The sequence below is a fragment of the Aedes albopictus genome, chromosome 1, assembly GCF_035046485.1.
Source record: "Aedes albopictus strain Foshan chromosome 1, AalbF5, whole genome shotgun sequence".
Taxonomy (NCBI): domain Eukaryota; kingdom Metazoa; phylum Arthropoda; class Insecta; order Diptera; family Culicidae; genus Aedes; species Aedes albopictus.
In genome coordinates, this window is record NC_085136.1 from 78,779,127 (window position 1) to 78,793,890 (window position 14,764).

The 14,764-nt window shown below is 42.0% G+C and overlaps 2 protein-coding genes across 2 annotated transcripts in view; both read right to left on the minus strand.

The window, feature by feature from the left end:
- Positions 1-14,764, minus strand: part of LOC109422007 (uncharacterized) — a 65,080-nt gene that overhangs the window by 20,166 nt on the left and 30,150 nt on the right. The gene's annotated exons all lie outside the window — the stretch shown is intronic.
- On the minus strand, positions 537-14,022 carry LOC109422006 (cytoplasmic dynein 1 light intermediate chain 1). The gene is made up of 7 exons (XM_062844896.1): positions 13,791-14,022; positions 13,519-13,722; positions 13,007-13,206; positions 12,640-12,869; positions 12,467-12,578; positions 12,209-12,397; positions 537-3,612 (listed from the first exon to the last, which is right to left on the minus strand). The coding sequence occupies exons 1-7, from the start codon at positions 14,005-14,007 to the stop codon at positions 3,337-3,339; spliced, it is 1,428 nt and encodes a 475-aa protein (XP_062700880.1). The 5' UTR covers positions 14,008-14,022; the 3' UTR covers positions 537-3,336.

Here is a 14,764-nt window from a genome sequence, read left to right on the forward strand (position 1 = left end):
TGACCAACCACCACAGCTTGGCAAGACAAAGTTTGCCGGCACAGCTAGTATTCAATAAAATGTACAATTGACTTGAAATAGAATTATTTTGCTTTTTGTTTTATATTTGCTATGAAATAAAGAATCCACTTACAACCACTCCATTCAAAGAAAGCTATTCGTGCTTTAATCTCATAATCAAGACTACCTCATACTGTGGATAGCCCTAAAAGTCAGTTGCGCAACTACATTTTTATGTTCTGTGCTATTTAATGTCGATTTCACAATGTTTTAGAAAAGGCGTGATAAAAACGAAACGAAAACCGTGATAAATTCGAGCGTGAATTTGGCGAGTAGTGAATAAAATGACTAGTGATAAAACCGAAACGCCACTGTACTCACATTTGTCTGGCACGAACACAGCACAATCCATCGACGATTTAACGAATCTTTCGCATTTGTATTATAGCAATCTTCCAAAAACCAATAGATGATTGGAATCAATCTTCACCAGGAGCGTTCGGACCAATGAGCACAACACCGTACACAGCTTACTGTTCCCTTTTTTGCAATAATTCATTTTACACTACCCTAGCAGTGTCTTGATTTTATTCTTCACAGTATAAGACCAAATTGGTTCCCTCTCTTCCTGCGGCGCTGTTCTCGATGCACTTGAGAATGTCAGTATTAGGTTAGTATGTGTTTGCTACAGATATATTAGATTTTCCTATCAGGAAAACCGTTGTGTTCCATGTGCTGCGTCTGTTGTGAGTTAGGTATTAGGTAGCAGCGTTCCCCGTTCGATATCGGTTGGCAGCTACGCTCTAGACCGGCGTCGCGATATAATGTTGTATTCCTCTAAGTTATAAATTTGCATAAATAAGAACAATTGGTATGATCGCTTGCTCGGCTCCAGAAACGCACAAATCTTCTATAAACACATTTTTTGCGGTCAACAAAAAATCGATAAAAATCACTCTTTGCTCTAAACTAACATACGAACTAACGAAACTTCATCTTTCAGCTAATTGGAAATTTTTACAACAAAACCAAGCCGGCAATCAGCTGTTAAACAATAATGGACAGTGCAAAAGAGGCGGATTCTTCACACGATGCTCTTCGGAGTAACATTTATGAATACTGCACATTATCGGTTTCTCCCAACTACACTTTTCCTACTTCCTATTTAAAACCGATACTGGGACACGCGTGGAAAACAGCTTGTTTCATAAAAACAGGATGTTGGTTTACAGTACGATTTCAGTTTCGGGACGAAAAATAAGGAACTCAAAACTTAAAAAGCATAAAAGTGTGAAACGGATTATTACAAAAAAGATTCTGTCCATTTCTGGATTGCAACGTATTTCGATAACACAACAAATGGACAAAATTAGGAAAGACGCTCTTTTTGCGGTTAGCTTGATTTGCATTATCTTTCTTCTGTTCTTTTTTTTTGATTTTGTTCAATGAGGAATTATAATGGGTAAATGTTTTTTTTTGTTCTATAAGTTATGTTTTAATTATTTAACCATCTCTAAGCTGCAAATTATCATCAATTCGATATAAGTTAGTTTTTTTTTCTTTTATCTTTAATTAATAGTAGGGTATTACTCTATCTCTCTATCTCACTTGCGTTACGCATTCTTTCTCATGGGTACTTATGACTCTTTCTGCAGTCCGCGGATCGACGCTACATGGTATAAATCTACTATGATGATGAGTTCTGCAAATACACTTGATCGGCTATGATAAAAGATCGATTCGCGCTATGGATTAAAACATGAAATTATTACAGGGGTGGAACTCCAGAAAACAACAGCGCAGAAATTTCTTGAGCAATCTTCGCGAAAAAAATCTCTAGGAAAGACTGCTGTACGAATGTCAGTCAGTGCTGTTAGTTATCACAAATTTCACGTGACTTTGACATTTGAATATCACAACCCCAAGCGAAAATAGTCATGCGTGAATATGTATTTCGGAAACTATTTTTGAATTACTGTTAGGTTAGTGAAACTGAATCGTAATAGATTACTTTTAGAAAGGAGTCGTGAATAAATAGCGTTTCCGAAAATGTTGACATTTCACAGGACTGATACCAGCAGAAATCTCTGGAGACATTCCTGACACTTCCTGACACAGTCTCTTAAAGAGTTTCAGAACAAGTTTCCAGGCGCAATCTTGAGGAAACCTTCAAAAATGAATCTTTAGAAGAATTAATAAGGAGTTTTTATGAAAAAAAAGGATAATTATTTGAAGGAATATTTTCTATTTATGAATAGGTTCCAAATGTAGAATTACATCAAAAATTCTTAAACGAATTCATAGAGATATTCTTGCAGAACTCTATCCATGAACGAACACTATTCTGTCGTATTGCATTGAGTGTTTCTTGGACAAATCCTTCAGACATCTCTGGTAAGATTTCTATGGATATATCTGGATCTATTTCCTGGTGGTATTTCTACAGAATCGTTGAAAGAATCCCAAGGGATGTCGTGGCTCTTCTGTGACAAGTGTATTACTTGGGTAGAGACGAGTTTCCATAAAGATATTTTCAAATGTCCAAATGTAATCCATTTTGGAAAACTTTTACTAAAATTTAAACTGCCGGGAGTTAGGTAAACGCCTTGGAGAGTTTTCCCATTATGTTTCTGTGAGATACTAGCAATCTCTCTTAGATCTTAGAACATTTTTCCTACGGAAATTCGGCAAAAACTATTTGCTATTTTTTTTTCCTGAAATATACCAGAGCCGACCAAGTCTGTGCCTCCGACCATGTATGACCTTGTATAGCTGAAGCGACTCAGAAAAAGCGCGGGAGCAGAAAGAGACGCATTCATCCAATTATATCTTTTCAGCTGGTTTTATTAAACTTTCTCTATCAACTTAATCTCGCTCTATCTTACCTACTAAAAAGTGGTTTTCGATAAGCAATTTCGCCACAAAACTCACACACACATGTTGCTTTTGCCCATCCCAAAAAAGAGTAGTATAGAATCGACACGCACTCCAGCTTGGTCTCACCAATACCTTACCATTCATCATCCTCATCCTCCTTCATCCATTCCTGGTTACATTTCAATCCTGGTTCCATTCCGTTGCCCGTCCCGTTCCTTGCATGCTGTAACCCCATCCCACATCTCACTACTCTTCTGCGATATTTTAAGCCAATCAAAGCCGAAGTATCACGCATGACGCTGCACAGATTTTCCCCGTCCCCCTGATCGAAGGAGTTATATCACCGCTTGGGGTGGGTGAACATGTCTCTGTGTTGTATGTGTGCCCGCCATGTATGTGGGTGTGGTTCGTTATCGTAGCCACAGTTTTTTCCTCTTCCTTCTCATTACTCTACACTATTTAACAATCGGTCTGTGCTGGAAAGTCGAGGTCCTTCTTGACGCTACGCGTCAAACGGTCCAACTCCATGGCAGCGTCAGTTCGCATGGAAATTTTCTCGCTGGCCGTCACTAGTGCGTCGCCGGCCCCGTTGGTCGCCCGCGGCGATACGCCGGTACCCCCCGCTAAACTGGGCGCGGCCGCCGGCGAGCCGGACTTTTTATGCAGCAACGAGTTGAAGAAGTTCGCCAGGACGCCCTCGCCGCTGGGGGTGCCTGGGTTGAGCTTGCCGTCGACCTGAAATGAGGCAGAAATGTGGAATTAGTAATGGTTCATGCTCTATCCTGTAGGATCATCATGGTTCACAAAGGTGTAAAGGGTTACTGGAAAATCTTGAAATTTTATTAGAAAGCACAGAATGTTGCTAATTGACAAATTGAGAGATGAATTTATGAAAAACCGCGTTTTGGTGAGATTCGAACCCACGACTCCGTATTTGCTACACCGGTGCTTTAACCAATAAAGCCACAGAACAGGTAAATATTCTGAAGAATGAGGAATATCACCGGCTGTGCAACTTGATGCAGGACAGCGCGATGATCGAATCGACGACTTCTTACGGCCAAATTCAAGCAGTTCGCAAGTTTGGTGGGAAGCGGTTCAGTAAGCGTGACCGAGAAGCGTCCTACTAGCGACACTGGAAAGAAGCTATAAGCTGCAATATACAGGCACGTCGTGAAAAGCCTCCGTCCGGATCCAGCTAAGATCGAGGCGATCACCGAACTAACACGTTTCCAGGGCACTCACAAAAGCGGAGCAAGGCTACAGTCAGCCAAACCGTGTGATCATCGTCTTCGCCGTTACGAATTTCGATAAAAGTGCTGGTTGATGAACCAGTGTAAACTATAGACACTATAGATTCCATAGACTCGCGGAGACATGGTTGAGCAATACGATTTTAGTGTGTTTTACCATGAATTTAGAGTGTACCGAGCAAATATGACGTCACGCAATCCATTGTCGCTATTGAAATCGTGACGTCATGCTCGTTTGGCTACACGAACTGACAGTTCGTTTGGCTACAGTTGTCTACGCCTCCGCTAGTCTATGGAATCTATAGTGTCTATAGTGTAAACCAGAAAGAAGACGTCAGGTTGATTCTTTCTAGTTCCTATAAAATGTTGTCTCTCCATTTAAGAACCGTCGCGCAAAGCGTCCAAATAAACCCTTTGCTAAAGCCAATTCAACCACAATGTCCAAAACGGTCGTAACAATTGGAAGCATCCGTTACCACTCGTCATTCTTTTGGATGCCTCGAATCATTCGTCAAGCACACCGACGTCAGCCACATCCTCAATCGCACCAAGATCTGTGTCAGTCTTCAGTCCCGAACCTACCCTGATAGGTTCCGAGCCGGCTTGTGCCTCGTTTACGTCACGACACGAGCTCTCGGTAGTCTCTATAGTAGAGCAACTAGTAAAACGTAAAACGATTGACTTCGTTGAGTAGGTACTAGAAATTAAATGAACATTTTATTGACTACCTAGTGTTGCGCATAGCGCTCTTTAGATTCTTTATTATTGAGCACCCTTATGTAATATGCTAATGCTAATGCTAATAATACGCCTATCAGTATGCGATAATAGTGAGGAGGTGACGGTTGTCTTCCATGAAGTTAACGAATTTGTAAGTGCTACTTCGTATTTTATTGTGTTTGTTTAGCTTAATAAAACATATTTACAGCTTTGCAGCAGATTCAACAGCAATCAGTGTTTTGCTTTAAGGTGAAACGGGACGCCGTGTTATTTTTCCTATCTTGCCTCTCTTTCTAACAATTTGCCTCGCGATTTTGAAGATGGTAATCTCGAGTTCTATCGCACTGAAGATGTTGAAAACCAATCAGCATATGCACTGCAAGTGAGCATACACAATGATAGGTTTTTGTTGCAAAATATGAAGTAGAATCTGAGATTACCATCTTAGTAGCCACAGAGCAATGGCGGATATTTCCTCGACCGTCCCGTCCGCCCTTAACGATATCCGCTAAAAGAGTCGGTTCACCAATGCCTCTTCGCAACACTTAGTAATCAATAACAAGTTCATAGCGACGCGAATTAGTAGGCTACTATGATCGCAACACTCCTCCCTAATGGATAGTACGCTGATCGCAAGAAATTTCTTGGCCTATCTCGATCTCGATGCGTGGAAAAATCAGGCAAGGAATCGCTCAAGAAATAATAAAGCGTCGCTTTATTCCGGATCCTAGTACGGAGCTGAAACGAAACGTCAAATCAAATGGGGCTTGCTGTGTTAAATTTCTTGACCATTCCGGTCACGGAAAAATAATGCACTGAACGAAAATTACTTGAGCGATTCCGTTTGAAGTGCATACCTCCCATAATCCACGACGTCTGTTAGCTTCCGGAACTTTTGCTGCTTCTGGATGGTCATCGGCTTGGTGAACCCATCGGCTGGCTGTTTCGTTGTCGATGTTTAACTGAGCTTGACAATACGTTGCTGCAAACTATCGTGGACAAAGTGGTATCTAATGCTGATGTGTTCTGTTCTCGGGTTGAATGATCCGTTCGTTGCAATGCTGATCGCCGATTGATTATCACAACGCACTGAAATCGGCTTGTCCTCGAAGAACTGCGATTGGAGATTGCTTCACTACATTGCTTCCTGGATAGTGCGAGACATAGCCATGTACTCGGCCTCGCACGACGAAAGGGCTAACAGTAGGCTGCTTCTTGAGATTCCACGGAATAGCACCTCCTTGCATTAGGATAACGTAACCCAGGGGTTCCCAACTTTTTTGAGGCGGCGACCCCCTTTAAGAATTGTCAAAACATCTGCGGCCCAATGAAAATTTTAAGAAAATAAAATATGAATTAAGGACAAACGTCTTAAAATCCCGCTTCAACAGTGCATCAGAACTTTAGACGCACAAATCTCAAGGAGCAAGCTTCAAACAACAGTGAATTTCATTATTATGTTCTTGCTCACTTGTAATAAGCTTAAAATAAGAAGATCAGGTGCACTGGTTTTGTTCACGAAGAGTTTTGTGCCCTCGAAATCGTGAGTAGGTCCCAAAGTCGGCCATTGTGGCGGCCATTTTGGGATTCAAACAAGTATGTCCTTAAATGAACGAAACCCAGTTTTTTGGGTACAGTGACATAACCAAAAATTTACTGTGGGAGGGATTTTCGACGATCTACGTTTTTTTTATTTGACACTCACATTTCGTAAACAATGATGTCATGAACATTCAATTAGAGTCGTAGTTGAAAAATAGCGGCGCAGCCGAAAATGTTTTCTTCTGAAGGCGTTTTATACTGAAAATTTGGCTTTCGGGGGTAGCAGTATACAAAAATAAAAATATATAATTTGCACAAAATAGAATAAAAAATAATCATTTTTTTGGTAACATCGCGGCCTCCCTACACTGGCTTCACGGCCCCCCAGGGGGCCGCGGACCACCGGTTGGGAACCCGTGACGTAACCGGTCGTGGATTTCCAGTCGTCCACATTTGATCCAACCATAGCTTCCCGTCTTCACACTTACTCGTGATCCTGATGCCAAGACAATGTTGCGCCTCGCCTAAGTCTGTCATCCTGAACAGCTGTTGTAGATGGGACTTCAGCTTTTTCTTCAGCTTCCGATTACAGACAAACAGACGTAACACTCTTCAAAACGGCTTGGCACATGTATTTAACGATCAATTCAAATTTCATTTCATTTGCGCGATCCTTCCACCAGATGCGCTAGTGTTCGATCGCTTTGACGTTTGCTAGTGTACACGTGGCTGAATGATGCAAATGAAAATTACAGGCGATTTTTTGTAGTGGTGTGCGTGTTAGACACACGAGAAATCGAAATCCATCATGGCCGACATATCTCGCGCGGTTCTCCAACAGGTAGCAGTATGTTCATGAAAAAGACAACGGGCAAAAGCTTTTTATCAATTTCCTTCAAGAGTTACGTCTGTTTGTCTGTGTCCGATCATTTTTGAATATAAGGAGATCGTCGACTTAGATGGTCACAAACATAATTTTGTCTCCGCGAATCGTCCAATGCAAACACGGATCTATGAGCCTCTGCACGAATCTGGCATACTGCTCACTCCCACAGAAAATTTGAAAACAGTTCGCACAGTAAAAGCCAAATGTGACTTTTACTGTGCGCGGTGTTTTCAAATTTTCTGTGGGAGTGAGCAGGACAGGGCAAATTCGTACAGAGGCTCATGCTCAACCGCTGCAGTCAAAACTCTTGAAGCACCTATAGCGCATTCCATACGCGGATGGACTGCTTAAGGCCGGGCACCGTCTTGTTGCAAATGAACATTCTTTTCTTCACTTTTTGACGTACCCATGGCTGGCTTGCATCTCCTGGAACCTTGCATGCTGTACAACGCACCTTCATTTCTACAACTGGTCGGACCCTGCCCGATGTTGGCGTCTTGCAAAATTTCCGATTTCACTGCATCCCCCGTCAGGGCGATACCGGACGCCTCGAGGCCCATTATCATATTGTTCGTGCAGTTGAAAATCGGAATTTTTGAAACGCGAAAATCGATTTTTCTCCTAAACCGTGTGTCGGACGTACGTCGGGCACAGTGCGTTGGATAGAGGGCCAGAACCGCTGTCCAGCGCACTACGTCCGACGTTACGTTTCACGTATGGATTTTGAGAAAATTGGATTGTCGGGTGTGGGGAAACTTCGGGTTTCAACTGCGACGACAATTGGTTCATTATTAGAGTGGGTCATCGTTTATATGGGAAAATGAAAAAAATCAATGGTATCCCATCAGATCAAAGCTTTTATGATCGCATTTCAGGACCCAAATAAGTGTGCAAAATTTGGGCACGATCGGTTATGTCTACGTTTTGCGCATCGCGTTTGAATTTGTATGGGGTTTTATATGGAAAAACAAACTTTTTTGCATTTCTCTCATAACAATCTAGGATTTTTCTAAAACCATGTAACCGATAAGGTGAAAACATAGCCTAGGGTGTCCTGAAAAACTTTGTCGAAGACCGCGAAGTAATCTGATGCTTATGAAAAAGTTATAGCGTCGGCATTGCTTGGCGAAACAGCATGATTTTGTTGCTATTGTTATTCCTTTAAAGCGATCCCCAGACGACAGAAGTATTGTCAATATTTTTCTTGTCAATAATTCTCGACAATATTTTCACCGAGACCAACCCGGGTCGCCCACACTGAGTCGCTCCACACAAAAGTCGAATTTATTTTAAGTTTTTGTCAAAATTTTCATCAAACCTTCAGTTTAATCGAAAGCGGGCCTCACACGAGCATCAATACTTCATCAATATCGATACTTTTTGTTGGAATTTTCGTCAAAATCGTGATTTTCCCAATGTATTTTTGAAAAATCTTTCGATTAAGCTCAAGGTTTGATGGAAATTTCGTCGATATTGATGAAGTATTGATGCTCGTGTGGGGTCCCCTGAAAGATTTTCCAAAAATACATTGGAAAAACCATAAGTTTGATGAAAATTCCAGCAAAAAGTACTGATATTAATGAAGTATTGATGCTCGTGTGGGGCCCGCTTTATAGCGGGCCCCAGTCGACAGAAGTATTTACAATATTTGGATTGTCAATAATTTTCAACAATATTTTCACCGAGACCGACCCAGGTCACCCACACCGAGGCGCTCCACACAAAAGTCGAAAATTTTCAATGATGCCGACCAAAACAAATGCCGGTGACACGCATAAAGCATGCTTCGCTTCGGCTGCTCTCGACTACTGCGATCGAACTGAGAGGGGAAATGAAGGGAAACATTGAAACGCGGAATCAAACTTTCACACGGCATCAATATATTGATGAGTTTCTTCGAACCAACAATATATTGATGTCGTCTGGGGGCCGCTACAACTATTTTCACAAGCATCGGATCACTTTGCGATCTTCAACAAAGTTTTTCTGAACATCCTAGGCTATCATTTTACAGTATCGGTTAAAAAGTTTCAGACAAACTTTTTCAAATTAGGGGGCATCCATAAAGTACGTCACGTTTAGAGGGGGAGGGGGGTTCTGAAAAGTGTGACAAGCAATGTATTAGGTATAGGAAAAACCGGTACGAAGGGGGGAGGGGGGGTTGAAAATTCTCATTTTTAGCGTGACGTACTAAATGGATGCCCCTTTATGACAAAAATGCAAAAAAGTATGTTTTCCCATACAAAATTCCATACAAATTTCAATTGCAATGCGCAAAGTGTAGGCGCAACCGATCGTGCTCAAATTTTGCACAGATACTCAGGACCCGAAACGGAACCAAAAAAGCTTTGATCTGAGAAAACGATTCCGATGACCCACACTACTCATTATGTTCCGGTAACCCCATCAGCAGCATGGCCGCCAACCAGGAATCGTCCACCTTGATTCCCACCGAGGCTAACTTGTGACAGTTGACAATGCGTATCGAAGTGAACTTCCTTAAAAACCAGGCCAGATTTTCATTGTCTGGCCTCGCGCTGTCCTGAAAACCTGATTTGAGCTTCTTGCAGGCGGCCCGCGCATCAGCCACATCTAACACCAAGCTGTAATTGAAGCTTTCCACGCTCAGGCAGCCCGTTGCTTTAGGTCCTCCGGCACCAACGCTTGAGCTTCGACGGTTTCGGCACTCACGGCTTCCCAGCATCCATCGCGAATGAGAATCATCCGCTTCGCGGACGCCCATGTCGTGTAATTCTCCCTGCCACGTAGCTTCTAGATGGCCGGCAGCGCCACGGAGCCTCCACTAACTCGAGCGCTTCTTGCTTCGGCAGCGGTTCTTCCGTTTCCTCCACTTCCGGCAGCAACGTGATTCAGCCAGGTTTTGCTTGAGGTTTCTCGATGTTGAAAAAATCTTCAAGACTACTTCCGGATTCCGGCTACGGGCCTCTTGCTGAGTCCATAACCTATAGCAGAGTAACTAGTAAAACGACTGACTTCGTTGAGTACTAGCAACGAAAATGAAAATTTTATTGACTTTCTCAGTAACTAATAACAAGTTCATCGCGACGCGAATTACTGGGCTACTGTAATCGCAACAACAGTCCCGTCAACGTATTTATCACCGCAAACGCCAACGTCGACCGATTATGAGTACGCTATCGAAGTGGAACCTATGGTAAAGCTTCCTAGGTGTTCTTTACGTACCCGCGGGCCGTCAATAAGAAAACTGAAGGAATTCCGGAATCCCGTCAGGATTCCTGGAAAGATTCCAAGAAGAATCACATATGCAATGTCGGGAGTAATTTTTAAAGGAAGATTCTCTGTAGAAATCCCGGGAGGAATCCCTGAACATCACAGAAGGAATCCTTGAAGAAATCCCGGAAGAGGTCCTGCAGAGAACCCCTGATGGGATCCTTAAAAAATACTGAACGAATACCTGAAAGAATAATGGAGGAAATGAGAAACCCTGAGAAACGTAAAAAAAATGGGAAGAATCTTTGAAGAGACCCCAGCAGGAAATCTGGCACGAATACCTAAAAGAATCCCGTCAAGTTTCCTTGACGAATTCTGTGAAACAATACAGGAAGAATCATTTATAAATTCCGGGCAGGAACCCCTAAAGGGATCCTGAAAGAGATCATGGAAATAACTCTAGATTGTTTAGAGCAATACCGACAGAAATTCCAGAAATTCCCGGGAGGATTGTCAATAGGAGTTCTCGGAGGAATATCCGGAAGAATTCTGAGAAAAATACCAGCTGGTAGCTCAACAGGAATCCGTGAAAGAATCCAGAAATTTTGGAAGGAATTAATGGAGAAATCCCGAAAAATTACTGTCAAAATCTCTGAAAAAAATTACGAGAAATATCTTTCAACGAATACCAGCATAAATCCCGGCACGTATATCTAAGAGAATCCAACTAGGATTCTCTGAATAGGGTATTGGTTCCCTTATTAAGCATGTGGCTCCCATTTTCATCCTACGAAAATCAAAGGATTGACGCACTGTTTGTTTTATTTCTTATTTTTGTATTTTTTGCATGAAAACAAAAAGAACGGAATCAATCGGTGCCGTAATCGCTTGTTTTCGAATAGGATGAAATTGGGAGCATGAGATTATTGATGGCACACAAACCCTATATCTCTGCATCAAAAATAGATTAACATTGAAAGAATACCACGAGGAATCCCTGAAAGTATGCTGGCTGGAATATCTGACAGCATCCTTTTAGGATTTTCTAAAGCAATCCCGACAGATATCCCTTGAAGTAATTCCTGACGGTATTCCGTAGAGAATACCTTACAGAATCCTTAGAGGAATCACGGCAGGAATTCCGACTGGAAACTGAGCAGGAATCCCTGAAAGAATCATGGAAGAAATCCTAGAAGGAATAGAACGAAGCCACAGCTTGAATTTTCAAAATCACAAATCTGAAGAACCAAACAACGCATCGAGCAGAAAAGTTGATCGATTGGTCACCCGCTTGTGGTGATCAATCGATCAATTTTGCTTGATGCGTTACTTGATTCTTCAGATTTGTGCTTTTGAAAATTCAAGGTGTGGCTTCGTTCTATATTCACCTTAAAGAAATTCCTGAAAAAACTCGAGAAGACTTTTTGAATGTATCCTTTCAAGAGAATAAAAAATTCATAAAAATATTTACATTTAACCCTTCAGCGCGCGCGCTGTTGTAAAAAGTGCAACAGCACCAAAAAACCTCGTTCGTTGTATACAACGTGGGCGCGGTGCAGTTTCGGTTGCTTGATGGCGCGCGTCCTGGAAGGTTAAGAAATTTCGTAGCTTATGCATATTCCATCATCTCACAATATACAGTAATATCACGAAATACCATCCGACACGTTCAAAGGTTTTAGGGTTAATGTCCATAATGCTCAGTGTTCCATACTTAAAGCTTAGCTTAACTACTGACCTTTTTCGGAGATCCTTGCGCACCGGCCGACCCGGGTGTCCGCGGGGACGTTTTGCCCGCACTGTTCTGCGACCGCATCGGCGACTCGCCGCGCGTCGGCGTCTGGCCCTGCTGCAACAGCTGCAACTGCCGGCTGAGGAATGCCTGCTCCTCCTCGGTCTGAACTTCAATCTCGCGATTGGACACAGTCTGAAAGAAGTAGAAGAAGAAGGATGATGATATGGGTTGAACAAAGTGAGAAAACGCGAGTCGTTTTACCTTTCTTGAAGGCGGTTGTGCAATAATATCATTGTAGTAATCATCCGGTTTACACGATTGCATGTTTTCGTACAATATGTTGATTTTCTTCATATTGTCCCAGCCAGCGGGTCTGAAAAGAGACACACAATCTCAGCACATAACGTCATTTAGAACATCTCTATTCCACTCACATTAGAACGGCATCCTTCTCGACGATGAGCGCCGGTGTACGGAACGGTAAGCCGTAGATTCGATGCGTTAGGTATTTGTAGAGCAGGTCGCAGTTTTTGTCCTCCTTCACGCTGGTGTAGAACAGTGACGCCCCGTACACCAGACAGAACCGACGGATCCACTGCTGCATGAAGTCAAAGTGCTCATCCCGGTAGTCGAGCTCCTTCTCCAGGGTGGTCATATAGTCGGTCTAAAGGGAAGTAAGCGAAAAGAATGAGCCAAGTTAGTGAACCAGAAGTAGTATTCATACTGAACAATCAGCATTCGATGCTATTAGCTATTAATTGAGAAATGGATCAGAAAGAAAGATAGAATGCAGACACGTACTTTCGTTACAACAACTACTACATCTAAGCCCAAATTGGTCGTTAGTACACCTTCGGGCAGGGGAAGCGCGTCCAGGTCATCGTCCACCGACGAGAGACGATTGGTTCGCTTAATGGGGGACCCGGGGTCCAGTTCGTCGATCGTGTCGCAATAGCTCTGCCACACCGTTACCAGCCTCTGGCGGCACTGTTGTCGTTCCTCTGAAATGGATTGAAAAACATACGATTATAACTACACTTTCTCGAATGATGAGGGGAGAGATGGAGCAAAAGCAAGCCAAAATGGGAAACCTTAGAAATACTTAAGCAGATTTTCACATCTTCTCATCTAAAAGTAAAATTGTTTTTTTTTTGCATTACAATTGCTTTATCAGGTACGCCCCATTCGTGGATTACTCTGGAATCGGAACTCAAGATTGGGAAACTACTGATACCTAACGTTTTACGGAACGTTTAATTCTTCTAAGGTTTCAAGTTTCAACGAACATAACGATGACCGACGACGACACTCACCCGGATCAATTTTCAGCCCCGCTATGTGATCGTCCAGCATCTTGATCCAGTGCTCGAGCTGGTCCACCCAGCTCCACGGTGTCGTCATCGATAGCGTCAGAATAACCAGTGTGTGTGCGTAGTTGGATTCGTTCAGTGCGTACTTGAGCAGGTTGGTGTGCCCGGGATCGCCATCCAGTATCCACACTCCGAGCCGGGTGACGTCTACAATTACATAGTAAATTGTGAGATTAGTTGTAAAATGTGACAGCCAACGCTTGCCCGCTACTCACCATCTCGGTATTCGTCCCGAACGTCTATGTAGGCATACTCAAGGCCGGAACCCTTTTTGGGATCCTCTACGCCTTGCAGCTTTGCAATCAGTGTCGTTTTGCCGCTCGCATTGTCACCCAGCACGAGCACTGATTTATTTGAGGGAAGTTTGGTACTGCTCTGTGTTTGTACTTCGCTGAGAATCGCTGACCTGTAGAAGTAGAGAAATAGAACCATTTAAATATTTGTGTTATGGCGATAGTTTAGTGATGCAGAGGTGTAGTAACCCGGGTAGAGGCTAATGGCAAACAAAGGACAAAATAATAACTGGTTTTGCCATCATATCTCTTTTGCCATTCTTCTGTTATTATGAAATACTTAAAACGGCAAATCAATAGCAAAATATACTATCATAGCAAATCTTGTCATTGATATGTTGTTCATGAATAATGCTAAATAACACATCAATAACAAAAATTACTATCATGGTAAAACTTGCAATTTAGCACCTTTTATAATGAATTGTATAAAATATCAAAACAATAACATAATTTACATTCCTAGCTAAAATTGCCATTATTTTGATATTGTGAGAAATTATTTATAAACATTAGGAACCATAACATATTTTACTCTTAATATACCATTAACTATTATATTGTATATTTCAAGCATAACTTTTCAATTCGACGTATCTCGCAAAAGTAAACAAATCCGGATTCTCAGCTGTGTGTTTAGGAGATGCCAGAGTAGATCGCGGGGCAACGGTGGCTACGTTCATCAAAGTGAATTTGATTTTTAAGTTCGTTTCGTTTTGAGTTTTTAATTTCCACAAAATAAAACTGTTTTTACCTTGATTGATGAACTTAAATTTGATTGAAGAAAAAAAGAAATAGCTCATTTTACCTTTCTTCTGCTACTTTGAAATAATAACTGAATCTACCATTATTTTAAAATTGAATTTGAACAACAAAACCTACCATTATTTTGATCG